The 13,284-nt window shown below is 36.6% G+C and overlaps 1 protein-coding gene across 1 annotated transcript in view; it reads left to right on the plus strand.

The window, feature by feature from the left end:
* Positions 1–13,284, plus strand: part of CHAT (choline O-acetyltransferase) — a 93,248-nt gene that overhangs the window by 11,221 nt on the left and 68,743 nt on the right. The window contains exon 3 of the mRNA XM_074231873.1: positions 875–993. Coding sequence (XP_074087974.1) covers positions 875–993 — 119 coding nt within the window. The remainder of the gene's footprint in view (positions 1–874; positions 994–13,284) is intronic.

Below are 13,284 nucleotides of genomic sequence, written 5' to 3' on the forward strand. Positions count from 1 at the left end.
AAGATAGATTGTTTGAGTCATATTCAGTTTCTAGAGACTTACAGATATTGCCAGTTCTTTGGGTTTCTTCTTTCTGAGACAATAATCAAATGGATAAACCATGTTATAGTAAGGATACTTCCTAATTCCCTTCAGCTTTGCACTTGTGCATTGTGGGAAAAAAGAGTCTCTTTAAAATGAGAGAACAATGACTAGAGTCTTTTTTTCTTTTTTCCTTTTTTTTCCTTCTTTCTCTTTTCCTTCCTTGCCCCTGAGGATGCCATTTATATTAGAATAGCCATTAGAATGTTAAACTCCTTGAGTGGAGTCAGTGATTGTTTTAATTTTTCAACAACTCACACACTGTAAGTATCTAATAAATGTGTATTTAATTAAACACTGGCATCAGCCGACCTTGTGTACCAATAGCAAAAACTCTTCTCATGATGATGATGAAATGATGCTGAAGATAACTACAATTTTGTATCACACTTTTCTATTTTTCAAACTACCCTCTCAAACATCATTTTATTCAACCTTCATAACCATCCTGTGAGTTAATCAGGACATGGATGATTCTCACCAAGTTAAAAATGAGGAAACAGACTTTGAGAGGTTCCATGATTCATCCTAGGTCAGATAGCTTATGGCAGGGGCAAGATGAGGAATCCTTGTCTGGTGCTCAAAAATGAAGTGAATTTGGGAGATGTGTCAAGACTAGGCAGACAAACAATAAATTGTCCCAATTTATCACCTGCTGAATGATTGAGGATCTAGGTCCAGACAAAGAAAGATAATCCATCTGTGTTCATTAAAACCAAGAATAGTGTGTCAGTTCATGCTTCTTCACCTGACTGAGTTACAGTGTTCCCCCACCACCACCTTTTTCCTATAGGTCTTTGAGTACTGGCTGGAAGACATGTATCTCAACAACCGTTTGGCTCTTCCAGTCAACTCCAGTCCAGCTCTGATCTTTGCTCGACAGAATTTCCAGGATGTGAATGATCAGTTACGGTAAGATTTCTTTTAAATTCTGTGTTAAATCTTTCACAAGGTCATTTCCCTCCCCACACCCATATACCCTTTTACTGTCATCTACCTATCATAGTGCACAGAGATGGGGAAAGGAGAAAGCGTCCCTCTCTGACTCCATAAGGCAGAAGTTGTCGAATATTTTGCTCTCTGGTGGCCTTCTGGCGTGGGGCCTAAATCACATTAAATTGTAATTGGGAGATATTAAACTAACTAACTAAATAAATAAAGACACAGCAAAAGATACTAAGAAAATGACTAAAATAAAATGACTAAAAATCTGTCAATATATAGCTCACAGGTTCCTTGGGCAGGGATTTGTTGTTGTCACTGGTGTCATCATCGCCATTGTTGTTCTTGAGTCATTTCAGTTGTGTCTGACTTGTAGTGATCTCATTTGGGCTTTTGTTGGAAAGAGACACATACTGAAGTGGTTTGTCATTTAGTGGCTGGCATTTCTGAATTTGACAGTACTGCTATAAGAGATATTTGAGAAGTGCTTCCTCTGTGAGTAAAACATAAGGAGACAGTCATCCAGGGTTGTCATGACCAGAATGAACTGAGAGTCTCACTCAAAAAAACCATTCCTTTGGGGAGTTTCATGTCTAGATCGGAATTCAGAGCTGGGGAAAAGCATTTGTGTGCTTAGACAAGATTGGAAAAATAACACTACTCCCCTCCTCCTAAAATCCCTCCATCATGCTTTAAAATTTGCTCCCATTGTGTTTTACTGTTCACTAAGGATTTTCAGATTTGACTTTAACACATGAAACTTGATTAATCACAAAATAAATACCCATATGCCACAAAGAGTAGAATTTTTTGGCATCAGGAACATGCTTTTATGAAAATTTCCCTCATTATACCCACATTTTGTGTTGATTCTTTAATTACCTACCTTGCCTAAGCCTAGTCTTGGCCCTGGGACCTTGACGATTCCTAGGTCATATTCTTTCCATGAAGGAAAATTGCCAAGCTTTAGACAAAACACCATTAAGATATACTCAAAACCATCCATCACAGACTGTCCCCAAACTAAAGCATTTTATAGGAGGGATAAAAACCATTCCTTCTTTTTTCACAGAATGTCTTCCATATGCTACAATTTCAGAGCTCACTGAGCTGTAATACAAACCTCTGTGCTAATTGCCCCTGTCTGAGGTATGATTTACAGGTAGGAGAAGTGAGGAAGAGGAGAAGGAGAGGGAAGAGAGAAAGAGAAGAAGAGGGAGGGGTAAAGGAAGAGAGGAAAAGGATAAGGACAAGGAAGAGATAGAGGAGAAAGGGGAAGAAGGGGAAGAGGAAGAGGGAGGGTGGGAGAGAGAGAATCCTTCAGGTACTTCAGAGAATGGGAAGCTTCCATTCATTCCCGGGTTGAGCCTCCATTGCTGTTAATATTCCTATGCATTGCTTTCCTGGGTGCGCGATTCTGAAGCTTCTCTTGTCTACTGTTACTTCGTCAGCAAGCTCTTTTGGTAGCACTTCACCTTCAATTCAATTCAACTAGAAGAGTAGGTTAGGATATGGGGTATTGCTAGTGATACAGGGACAAAACAAGCAACGAAAAGCAAATTGTCCAGGGTTCTGGTAATATATTGTTGCTGTTGTTGTTACTTGTTCTGAGTTCAAGAAGAAGACCTTGACTTCAAGGAGCTGATGCATCCGTACAAGTGAATTGAATTGAGAGTGGGGCTGTGCAAAGTCACCAGTCTCACTTTCACCTTCAGAGTCATCTGGGTCCAGTTGCCACATAGGGACCAGGATGACTGAAGTCTGGGTCCCACTAGGCAGATAAGACCAAGCCCTGGATGCAGTGGGAGACCTTGACCTTTTTTGAGGCAGATTTCAGTTTGACTGAGGACACCCATTCAGTGATAAAGACAGGTAAGAAAGAAATGAGGCAAAGAGGGCAAGAAGGACCACTAGCACCTAGTCCAAAAAAATAAAAATCAAACTGGGAGGACAAGACCCTCAGGGTTTTGTACTGATTTAGTCAAGTAAGAAAGAAATGAAGCAAAGAATAGCCTCTCTTGCACAGTCAAAAGAAAATCCACCTGGAACTTACATTCTGTCTTGGATAGTAATTATATTGAAAGGAATTGGGGATTTAAAACCTAAGGTTAGGAACTACTATGGGAAAATAAACTTTTATAAAATGATGCATGTGAATGTTATCTCCCCCTTTAAAATGTATACTCCTTGAGTTCAGGGACTATTTAATTTTTGTTTTTGCATCCTCCTTGCTTGGCACAGCATTCTTACTTAAGTGCTAAATATTTTGTCAGTCAAATAGGAATAAGGGATGAGATAAGTATAATTGTACAGGGAAAAGATGGTTTTTTTTTTGATCTGTGCAAAAGTCTCCTTAAAAAATTTTACAGAAGAAGGGGCAGCTAAATAACTCAGTAGATAGAATACCAGCCCTGGAGTCAGGAGGCCTGAACTCAAGTCCAGCCTCAGACACTTAATACTTACCTAGCAGTGTGACCTTGGGCAAGCCACTTAACTCCATTGCCTTGCAAAGTCAAAAAAATTTACAGGAGGCATCCCTTAGATCTGTGGCAGAAATTGTTCACAATACATTGATAGGTGCTTCTGCCAATCATAACTATCAACAATGCAGAGATGTGATAAAAATCAGTTTATTATGCTCAGAGCATAGACTCACTGTACATAAAAATCAGTGCACCCTGAGAAGCAGTTTTGGCTGCCTTATATGGGTTATAGTTATATAGGCAGGAGGAGCTACAATGGAATTTCACAGAAAAAAAACAGAAGGGTGAAATCTGATTGAGGCAAAACAGTATACTCGTATTTAAACACTGTCAGAAATCTCAAACTTAAAAATTAATTAGATAGATTAAGAAATAGAGGGGCAGCTAGGTGACATAGTGGATAAAGCACTGGCCTTGGAGTCAGGAGTACCTGGGTTCAAATCCGGTCTCAGATACTTAATAATTACCTAGCTGTGTGGCCTTGGGCAAGCCACTTAACCCCGTTTGCCTTACAAAAACTAAAAAAAAAAAAAAAAGAAATAGTAGCAGGACTATATTTGAGTGTCTCCCCTTGATTGTGCAGACTCTCCCTGGAGATCTGTTCTACTCATCTTAAACAAATGACAGTAAGAAGGTTAAACCAGAAATGCCTTTACCCCAGAATCAGCTAGAAGACTTAACTAGGCAAAGAATCAGGATGCATTCAGGAAGCTTCTTACTCCTTTTTCAAGGGAAAAAATAATAATTCACGTATCTAGAAAACTTTTAAAGTTATGGGGTTTCCAATAAAACAGGTTTTAATAAATTAATCAATCAAGTATTCATTAAGTATCTAGCACTTTGAAAGGTACTTAAGGGAATGTCACTCTGGCTCCCCACCTTCCACTGGAGTTCAGAAAAGCTTCTCTAAGTTCAATACAATGTGTGTCCAGAACTATTTAAAAAAACAACAACAGATCATGAGCTTCCATGGAAGTCATCCAGAGATCACATAGTTCAAATCAACTGTAATAGAACTTTTCTCCACCTAACCCTGAGTCACATTCTCCCTCTAAACATCATCAGTGGGAAGAATGCATGTCTCTAGGGAACACACAAGAATGACTGTGTACTTGGGGAGCACTTGAGGCCAAAGAACACACATAGGAAGCATGGATGTAGGGGAATATGTTGCCAGTCCACATGTGTAGAAGGAGGACTCACAGGTAGAGAACACATATGGACACTCATTTTTTTCTGGCTGAAGAATTTCTGATGTCACCACCACACTGCTCTCCTGGGCCTACTCCCCTGCTTCCATTAAATATGTTCTATGTAGTATCTGCTAGACATGACTTCACTGTGAAGCTTCTACTGGATAACTCTGCTAATATGCTAGCTTTTCCTTTTTTGTCTGCTATCTCCTTTTTTGCTTAGATCCCAGAGGCTTAAAAGTCTCCCTTGATTTCTGTCCATTCCTAATTTCTAGTCAGCACTCTTTCAAAAATCATATTTAAGGGATTCCTTTCAATAAATTGTGAAATGCTATCTAAATCTTAAGCCCTAAAAATTTTTCTCAACTCCCAAAGATTTTTCAGGTCTCCCATGCAGAAAGGGAGGAGAAGAAGGACAGACTAAAGAAGGCCAGGTGGGGGTAGGCACAGTCACCTCAGTGCTTTGTGCTTTAAATTTCAGCCACATGCATATTTTACCAAGAGCAAAATTCCCATGTTTTGCATTGCTTTCTTTCTATACATATAAGCAAGAACTCACTAGAGACAGAGGTTTGGATTGTTAATTAATAAGACCAGGGAGTCTTTGCTAAGAGTCAAATGACAGTAGAGAATGGAAATATTTTGGGAATTCAGAGGGAGAGAGATCACCAAAGCATGGAATAGCCAAGGAGAGGTTCATAAAGGAGCATCTTAGCCTGAGTCTCCTAGAGGTTGAGGAGAGGTGGGGGTGGAAGAAGTCTAAGAGGAGTTTTGGGACACTATATTGATTGGAGATTTGCAAAGCACTTTATATATATAATCTTCCTTGAGCATCACACTAACCCTGTTATATAGATAGTACAGGTATCATATTTTTCTTTTTACAAATAAGGAAACTAAGGTTCAGACAAATTAATAATAGTTTATTGAACTGAATATTATGCACAGGCAGCTAGGTGGAGAAGGATAGAGAACTGGGCTTGGAGTAAGAAAGATTCATCTTTTTGAATTCAAATCCAGACTCAGACACTTACTAGCTGCGTGACCCTGGACAACTCACTTTATTCTGTTTGCCTCAGTTTCCTCATCTGTAAAATGAGCTGTAGAAGAAAATGGTAAATCACTCCAGTATCTTTGCAAAGAAAGTCAAACAAACAAACTAATCCAAACGAGAGTTGGTCACAACTAAAATGACTGAACAGCAATACTATGTACAGAGCCTTGTAGGCCATAGGCAAAATTAATCCGAAACTGGTCCTTAAAAATAGAAGATGCTCTTCTTCTCCACTCCATTCTTTGTTTTTAATTTTCCTAGCCTCTGTGTTGTGGTAAGAGAAAACACTACATTTACTACAGCAGATGAGTGTCAGGTGATTGAATGAATAAATGAAAAGATTATTTATTAAGCATCATATGCTAAGTAGAATTTAAGTATAAAGCTTGATGGGAATGCAAATATAAAAGTAAAGACAATCCCTGCCCTCAATGGCCATACATTCCTATAGGGAAAGACCATATACATAGGGGAGTGACCAGAGGTACACTTTGGATAGGAAAGCTACATGAAGGGTGAGTAAAGTCATAAGGGAGAAGCAGATTGACAGCTCCCTTCCAGAAATGATGGCAGAGCTGATTTGAATGGTTCCAGGTTCCAGACCTGAAGGGAGTCTAAAGGAAAAGGTTCATATGCAATAATGGCAAGGTGACTGGCTATCATAGTGCCCAAAATGGGCAGTTCATAGATATGTGTCGTATGAGTAAAGGGAGCAGGGAGAGGCAGCAGTTACTTGGATGTTGGCAGAAGAAGAAAAACCAAGGAAAAAATTGACAAATAATAAAAAATATTTGGCAGAATGATTTTTAAACTAGTCTCACAATTGCATCTGATAAGATATTTTTCTCAATATACCATCAAGTCACTGTTTCATACACTAAAGAAAATAAAGACAACAAAAAAATTTCTTGACATATGTTCTCTGGCTCTATTTTTCATATTCCCTCTTTAAAAAATGTGGGTCAATTAGCAGATTTTTTTGTGTTTTCTTTCTGTTGTTGACTTCCCAGATTCATAAAGACAGGGTAATGCAAAAACCACATCATCATCACTTTTTTGAAAGGATTCAAAACAAAAACCTTTTTTAAAAAAATGTAAAATGTAAATGTTTTGCATGTGTTTTGCAAGCTAAGGTTCTGTTAGCCTTCTCTGGTTTCCCATTATTATGCCCCTGGTCCTATCAGAAAGACTGTTTTGCATTCACATTGAAGGCTCTTCCAGAATCTAAGTAGCAGTCTCCCTTGAGCACTGGCCTAACATTTGCCTAGTCCCTAGTGGTAATGAGGGGTTGGGCAGACATTAACAGACTTGTTATGACCCCAACCCTGATCTCTCCAATCCCTTTTAGTTTCCAACCATATAGCCTACTTTAATATATCCCTAGGAATTAAATAAACATTGAAGTTTACAGATAAAAAGGACTTTAGAAGTTACCTAGTTCAACATTCCACACTATGACAATAGTCCAACATCTTTTTTTGGAAGTCATCTCCATGCTGACAGAATACCAAGATTAATGGTCTGAAATGCTATTACATTTCATATCTATATTTCTATTGCTATGCCCACATATATATACACAGACATAGATATATAATACACACATGCATACATATAAGCATATTCACATTGGTGGTTCTTAATCTTTTTTGCTTGTATTCTAGAGCCTTTTAGAAGACTGAAAAAGCCTATGGATCCTGTAGAATAATTTTTCTTTTTGAAAATTCATAATTGAAGGAAATGCTTAGTTTCATTTAGATGCTAGTGAAACTAAAGGTAAATATTTATTATGAGGTTTTGTTTTTCTTCTATAACAAAGGAGGAATTGGGAGAGAGAAAATAGATTTTTGTTAATTGAAATAATTAAACTTTTAAAGATCCAGAAAATAAAAATGTAATTTTTTTTCCTGTCCAAGTTCACAGAAGCCTGAAATCTATTCACAGAGCCCTTATGAGTCTGCAGACCCCAGTTCAAGAAGCTCCGGCATAGATAATGAACATAAAATTGGAAATGTCAGGGAAGAAAAACTATTAAATTCCTATAGTAGATTTTTTATTTGCATGAAGAGGGGAATTCCAAGAAATAATGACACCTCCTTAGTAATATATCTTTCAGACAGAAAGTCTTTTGCCACCTCATAAGGGAGGAAAGTTGGCTGGGAAGTCTGAGTTTAATTCATTCCTCTATAGTTTTTTTTAAAGTTTTACAATTCATATATCCCAGGCAGAGTGTTCCTTTTCATTTCAGATTGCTTTTATAAATTATAAATTATTTAAAGAAAGAATTTCTTTGTCCCTGAATTGCAGTCTGAGAGAAATTCCCCACCAGGAGCAATGGTAGATTTGCTATTTGATTTACCCTGCCAGGCATCCATGTATCATAATGGAAAGAACACCAAGAATTAACCAACACATTTCATTAGATCATATCCTTAGTTTCATATTGGATTAATTATTTAAACTTTATTACCTGTTTTCTAACTGTAGAATGGGGCAGCACTTATAATAACTATTGTTTGTCTTCACTGTCCTTAGCCTTCCCTTTCTTTGTCATTTCCCACTTTATTCAACATGTGCTAAGGGAGTTCCTGAACATTTTTGAGTAGAGATGTGTTATTACCAAACCTATATGGAAGAAAGACTGTTCTGACAGTAGCATAAGGAATAGATTGGCAAAAAGAGAGAGTGGAGGCTGGGGAAAATGTCTCATTAGAAGGTATATGGCAAAATTTCAAGCAGCTAGTACTGAAAGCATATACTAAGGTGGTGGTATGGGAGCAAACAGTAAAGGACAGTTTTAAGAGCTGTGAAGCTAGTATCAATAAGATTTGATGATCGATTGAATATTATCAGTGAAGGAGAAATCAGAGTTTGAGACAATCCTAAGATTAAGAATACGAGAGAATGGAGAATGGTGGTTTCTAGACAGATATGGAGAAGTCAGAGAAAGAGGTTTAGAGAGAAAGACAATGAGTTCAATTTTTTAAATTTGTTAAGTTTGAGGTGTTGGTAAGAATTTCAGGTAGAGATTCCTGAAGGAAGTTGAAGATGCATGGCTGGAGTTTAGAAGACAAATAAGGTCTAAAGATATAAATTTGGAAGTCTTTTGCATAGGTGGCCATTGAAGCCACAAGTATGCATGAAATTGCCAAAGGAGAAATGTAAGGTAAAAATAGAAATCCAAGAAAGTCTCGAGGGATCATCTAAATGAAGAGGATGCAGAACCAGTGAAGAAGGAAGAGAAGCAGTAGAAGAAGGGTAGGACCAGGAGAGAGTAGGTGTTTCAGAATTAGAAGGAAGTTTATCGAGAAGAAAGAAGTGGTTAGAAGTACGAAATTCTTATGCCCAAAAGGCAATAAAACTGGACTTACCCTTAGCTCCACCAGTACCACTATTAGGTCTGTATCCTGAAGAGATCATGAAAAAGTAAAAAATTCCATATGTACAAAAATATTCATGACAGCTCTTTTTATAGTGGCAAAGAATTAGAAATTGAAGGGATGTCCATAATTGGGGATTAGCTGAACAAATTGTGGTATATGTATGTGATAGAACACTACGGTTCTATAAGAAATCATGAGGGACTGGAAAGCCTGGAAAGATTTGCATAAATTAATGCTGGGTGAAATGATCAGAACTAGAAGAACATCATACACATTAATGACAACATTGGGTGACGATCGACCCTGATGAATTCATTCATTTCAGTGGTACAATAATCAAAGACAATTTTAAAAAACTTGTGATGAAAAAATACCATTTATATCCAGAAAAGGAACTGTGAAGTTTCAATGAAGACCGAGGTTTATTATTTTCAATTTTTAAAAGTTGCCTTTTTGTATTATGTCATGTTTTCTCTAATGTTTTCTTTCTTTCATTTGTATCTGACTGTTCCCTCACAACCTGATCAATATGGACATATGGTTAGTATGGTTATAAATGTAGAGCCTATACTAGATTGCTTTCTATGCAGGGGAAAGGGGGAGGGAAGGCAGGGAGGGAGAAAAATTGCAAACCAAAAACTTTGCATGAAAAAGATTAGTTAAAAACTACCATATTATGTAGTTGGAAAAACAAATAAATAAAATATTTTTTAAAAAATTTTAAAGAAGTATTGGGGTGGCTAGGTGATGCAATGGATAGAGCACCAGCCCTGGAGTCAGGAGGACCTGAGTTCAAATCAGGTCTCAGACACTTAATAATTACCTAGCTGTGTCACCTTGGGCAAGCCACTTAACCCCATTGCCTTGCAAAAAAAAAAAAAAAAAACCTATAAGAATACCAAATTCTACAGAGAGGTCCAGAAAGATGGAAACTGAAAAAAAGATTAGTAGCTCTTTAAAGATCCTAAATAGAGGAGCAGTTAGGTGGTGCAGCGAATAGAGCACCAGCCCTGGAGTCAGGAGGACCTGAGTTCAAATTTGACCCCAGACATTTAATAATTACCTAACTGTGTGACCTTCAGCAAGTCACTTAACCCCACTGCCTTGCAAAAACTAAAAAAAAAAAAAAAGACACCAGAAAGAACACTTTGGTTAGAACAGGGGTGTGACAGAATTTTAATATTTTAAGAGGTTGATGAAGGAGTGGGTAGTAAGAATATGGCAGTATTATTAGGATTATTAGGTATAAAAGCCAGTTGAACACCTCAGGTTCAAAATTGGAACAAAATGAGGCAACTGTCCAACTACAGTTAACAAAAAGAGGTTTGCTTGGCTATAGCCGAGGAAGGAGAGAATTGAATATAGCTTCCCTGTGCCAGTGTTGGTATACTACTGGTCTGCTACTCAGAAATCTCAGGGAGAAATCACAGCTAGGAACTCCTGATGCTCTGATCCTTTTGTTCCTGAGCAACCTTTTTATTTTCATTTTTTTCTTTTCTTTCTTTTATTTTTTTCTGGTGAAATGTAAAGATTGTTTTAAGCATTCATTTTTTGTATGTCAAAAAAAACCCAAATATTTTGAGTTTCATATTTATCTCCCTCCTTCCCTTCCTTCTCCCCTCCCCTTGGCAGTGAGTATAAAGGTTACACATGCACAACTATGTTAAACATATTTCCAAATTAGTCATGTTGTGAAAGAAGAACCACAACAAAAGGGGGGAAAAAACATGAGATTTAAAAAGTGAAAATAGTATGCTTTGGTCTGCATTCAGACTCCATAGATCTTTCCTCATATACCAAGAGTGGATGGTATTTTCTATCATACCTTTTGAATTGTCTTTGATCAGTGTACTGCTAAAAAGATCTAAGTCTACCACAGTTGATTATTATACAATGTTGCTGTTAATGTGAACAATCTTCTCCTGGTTCTGCTCACTTCACTCAGCATCAGTTCATGTAAGTCTTTCCATGTTTTACTGAATTCCACCTTTGAGCAATTTAAAAGAGCTTTTCCATCCTACATGGTGAAGACTCTGATAGAGCCAGCTCTTACACTGACATAGACAACTTTTTCAATAAGTTCATCGGTGAAGAGAGGGGAGAAAAGAAACAATACAGTAGTTGGGATGGGCTAAGATTGAAAGAGAGTTGAGGATGTTTATAAACAGGAAGAGGCCAGTGGTGAGGAAGTCACTGAAGATACATTAGAAAGAAGGGGTAGTTACTGAAGTACAGTCATGAAGTGGGAATGAAAGAATACAATCAAGAACACAGGTAGAATAACTAGACCTAGTGATTAGTAAAGATTATCTCTTGATTGATTTAAAAAAAACTGGGATGATATTGCACGGGTCACAAAAGAAAGGTGTGAATATGGGAGCAGTTCTGTAAATTGTGAGGAGCAAAAGGAGCAGTCTTTAGTGGAGAGAGATGTCAGAATAGTATGTGTATGAGACTGCCAAGTGCATCATAATATTTCTTTCTCCTGCCCCCCCCACCAAAAAAGGACTTATGTTATAATTTAATTGCATGTTGTTCTTACTAGTTTATTTTATTTCTCTGAACTTAACAAATATAAAATTAAATAAATATTTCCATATAAATTGTTGAACAGAAAGAGAAAATTATACATTTAACTCCAAATATCTAACATGTAGAACTTATTTTATTTTAGAATATATAACAAATTCAACATGTAATTTTCAAAGCTGTTCTGATTGTGATTCTTTTTGTTCTTTCTTCTGTTCTCACTTGGGGGATAGAAAGGGGAACCCTATCCCTAACTTTTCTCTCTCTCTCTCTCTCTCTCTCTCTCTCTCTCTCTCTCTCTCTCTCTCATTCACCTCTATCTGTAAAAAGAAAAAAGAAAATCTTGGTGATAAATATACATAGTCCAGTAAAACAAATTCCCAGTTGTCAAAAAAAATGTACATATTACTCTGCATCTTGAGTCCATCATCCTCTGTCTGAAAATATATAGTATGCTTAATCAGTTCTCTGGAATCATGGTTTGCAATTGAATTAATAAGGTTCTTTTTTTCCCTTTTCTGAGGCAGCTTTATGGTGTGGTCATAGTATAAGATTTTATTTTCCCCAATTGCATTTAACATACATTAAAAAAATTTTTTGAGTTCTAAATTTTCTTGCTTTCTCCCTCACTTCTTCCTCTCCTTGACACAGTAAGCAATTTGATATAGGTCATACATATGTAATCATACAAAACATATTTCCAAATTGGTCATATTGTGAAAGAAGACACAGACCAAAGGAAAAGAAACATGAAAAAAATAAAGAAAATGAAAAGTAATATGTTTCTATCTACATTCAGATTCCATTTGTTCTTTCTCTGGATGTAGGTACTTTTTTATCATGAGTCATTTAGAATTGCCTTGAATATTGCTGAAATAGCTGTCATTCACACTTGATCATCCTATCATATTTCTTTTGCTGAGTACAATATTCTTCTGGTTCTGCTCACTTCACTCTGTGTTGTGTTAGTGAGTTTTTTCAAGATTTTCTGAAATCAGCCTGTTTGTCATTTTTTAATAGCACAGTAGTATTCCATTACAGTCAGAAACCACAATTTGTTCAGTCATTTGCCAATTGATGAACATTTCCTCTATTTCCAATTCTTTGTCACTTCAAAAAAGTTGCTATAAATATTTTTGCAAAAGTAGATCCTTTTCTCCATTTCCCCTTTTTTCTGAAATCTCTTTGGCATACAGATTAAGTAGTGAGTGGTATTGCTACATCAAAGAGTATGTCATATAGCTCTTTTTGGACATGGTCCAAAATTGCTCTCTAGAATTATTGTGATCAGAGTTCTTAAGTTTCAAAGTTACTCTTCTTTATAATGTTGTTATTGTATAAATTTTAGTGTACATTAATTCATACATCTTTCCAGTTTTCTCTGCAAGTATCATTTTCATCATTTCTTATGATAAAATAATATTCCATTATATGTGTAACCACTGAATTTGAGCATTTCCCAATTGATGGGTATACTTTAGATTCTAGTTCTTTATCATCACAAAAAGAGTTATTATAAATATTTTTGTAAATACAAGACCTTTTTCCCTTGAATATGTGCCTAGGAATAATATTACTGAGTCAAATTGCATATTTCAGTGATTCTGGGATCATAGGGC

Source organism: Macrotis lagotis, chromosome 4 (assembly GCF_037893015.1).
Source record: "Macrotis lagotis isolate mMagLag1 chromosome 4, bilby.v1.9.chrom.fasta, whole genome shotgun sequence".
NCBI classification, from domain to species: domain Eukaryota; kingdom Metazoa; phylum Chordata; class Mammalia; order Peramelemorphia; family Peramelidae; genus Macrotis; species Macrotis lagotis.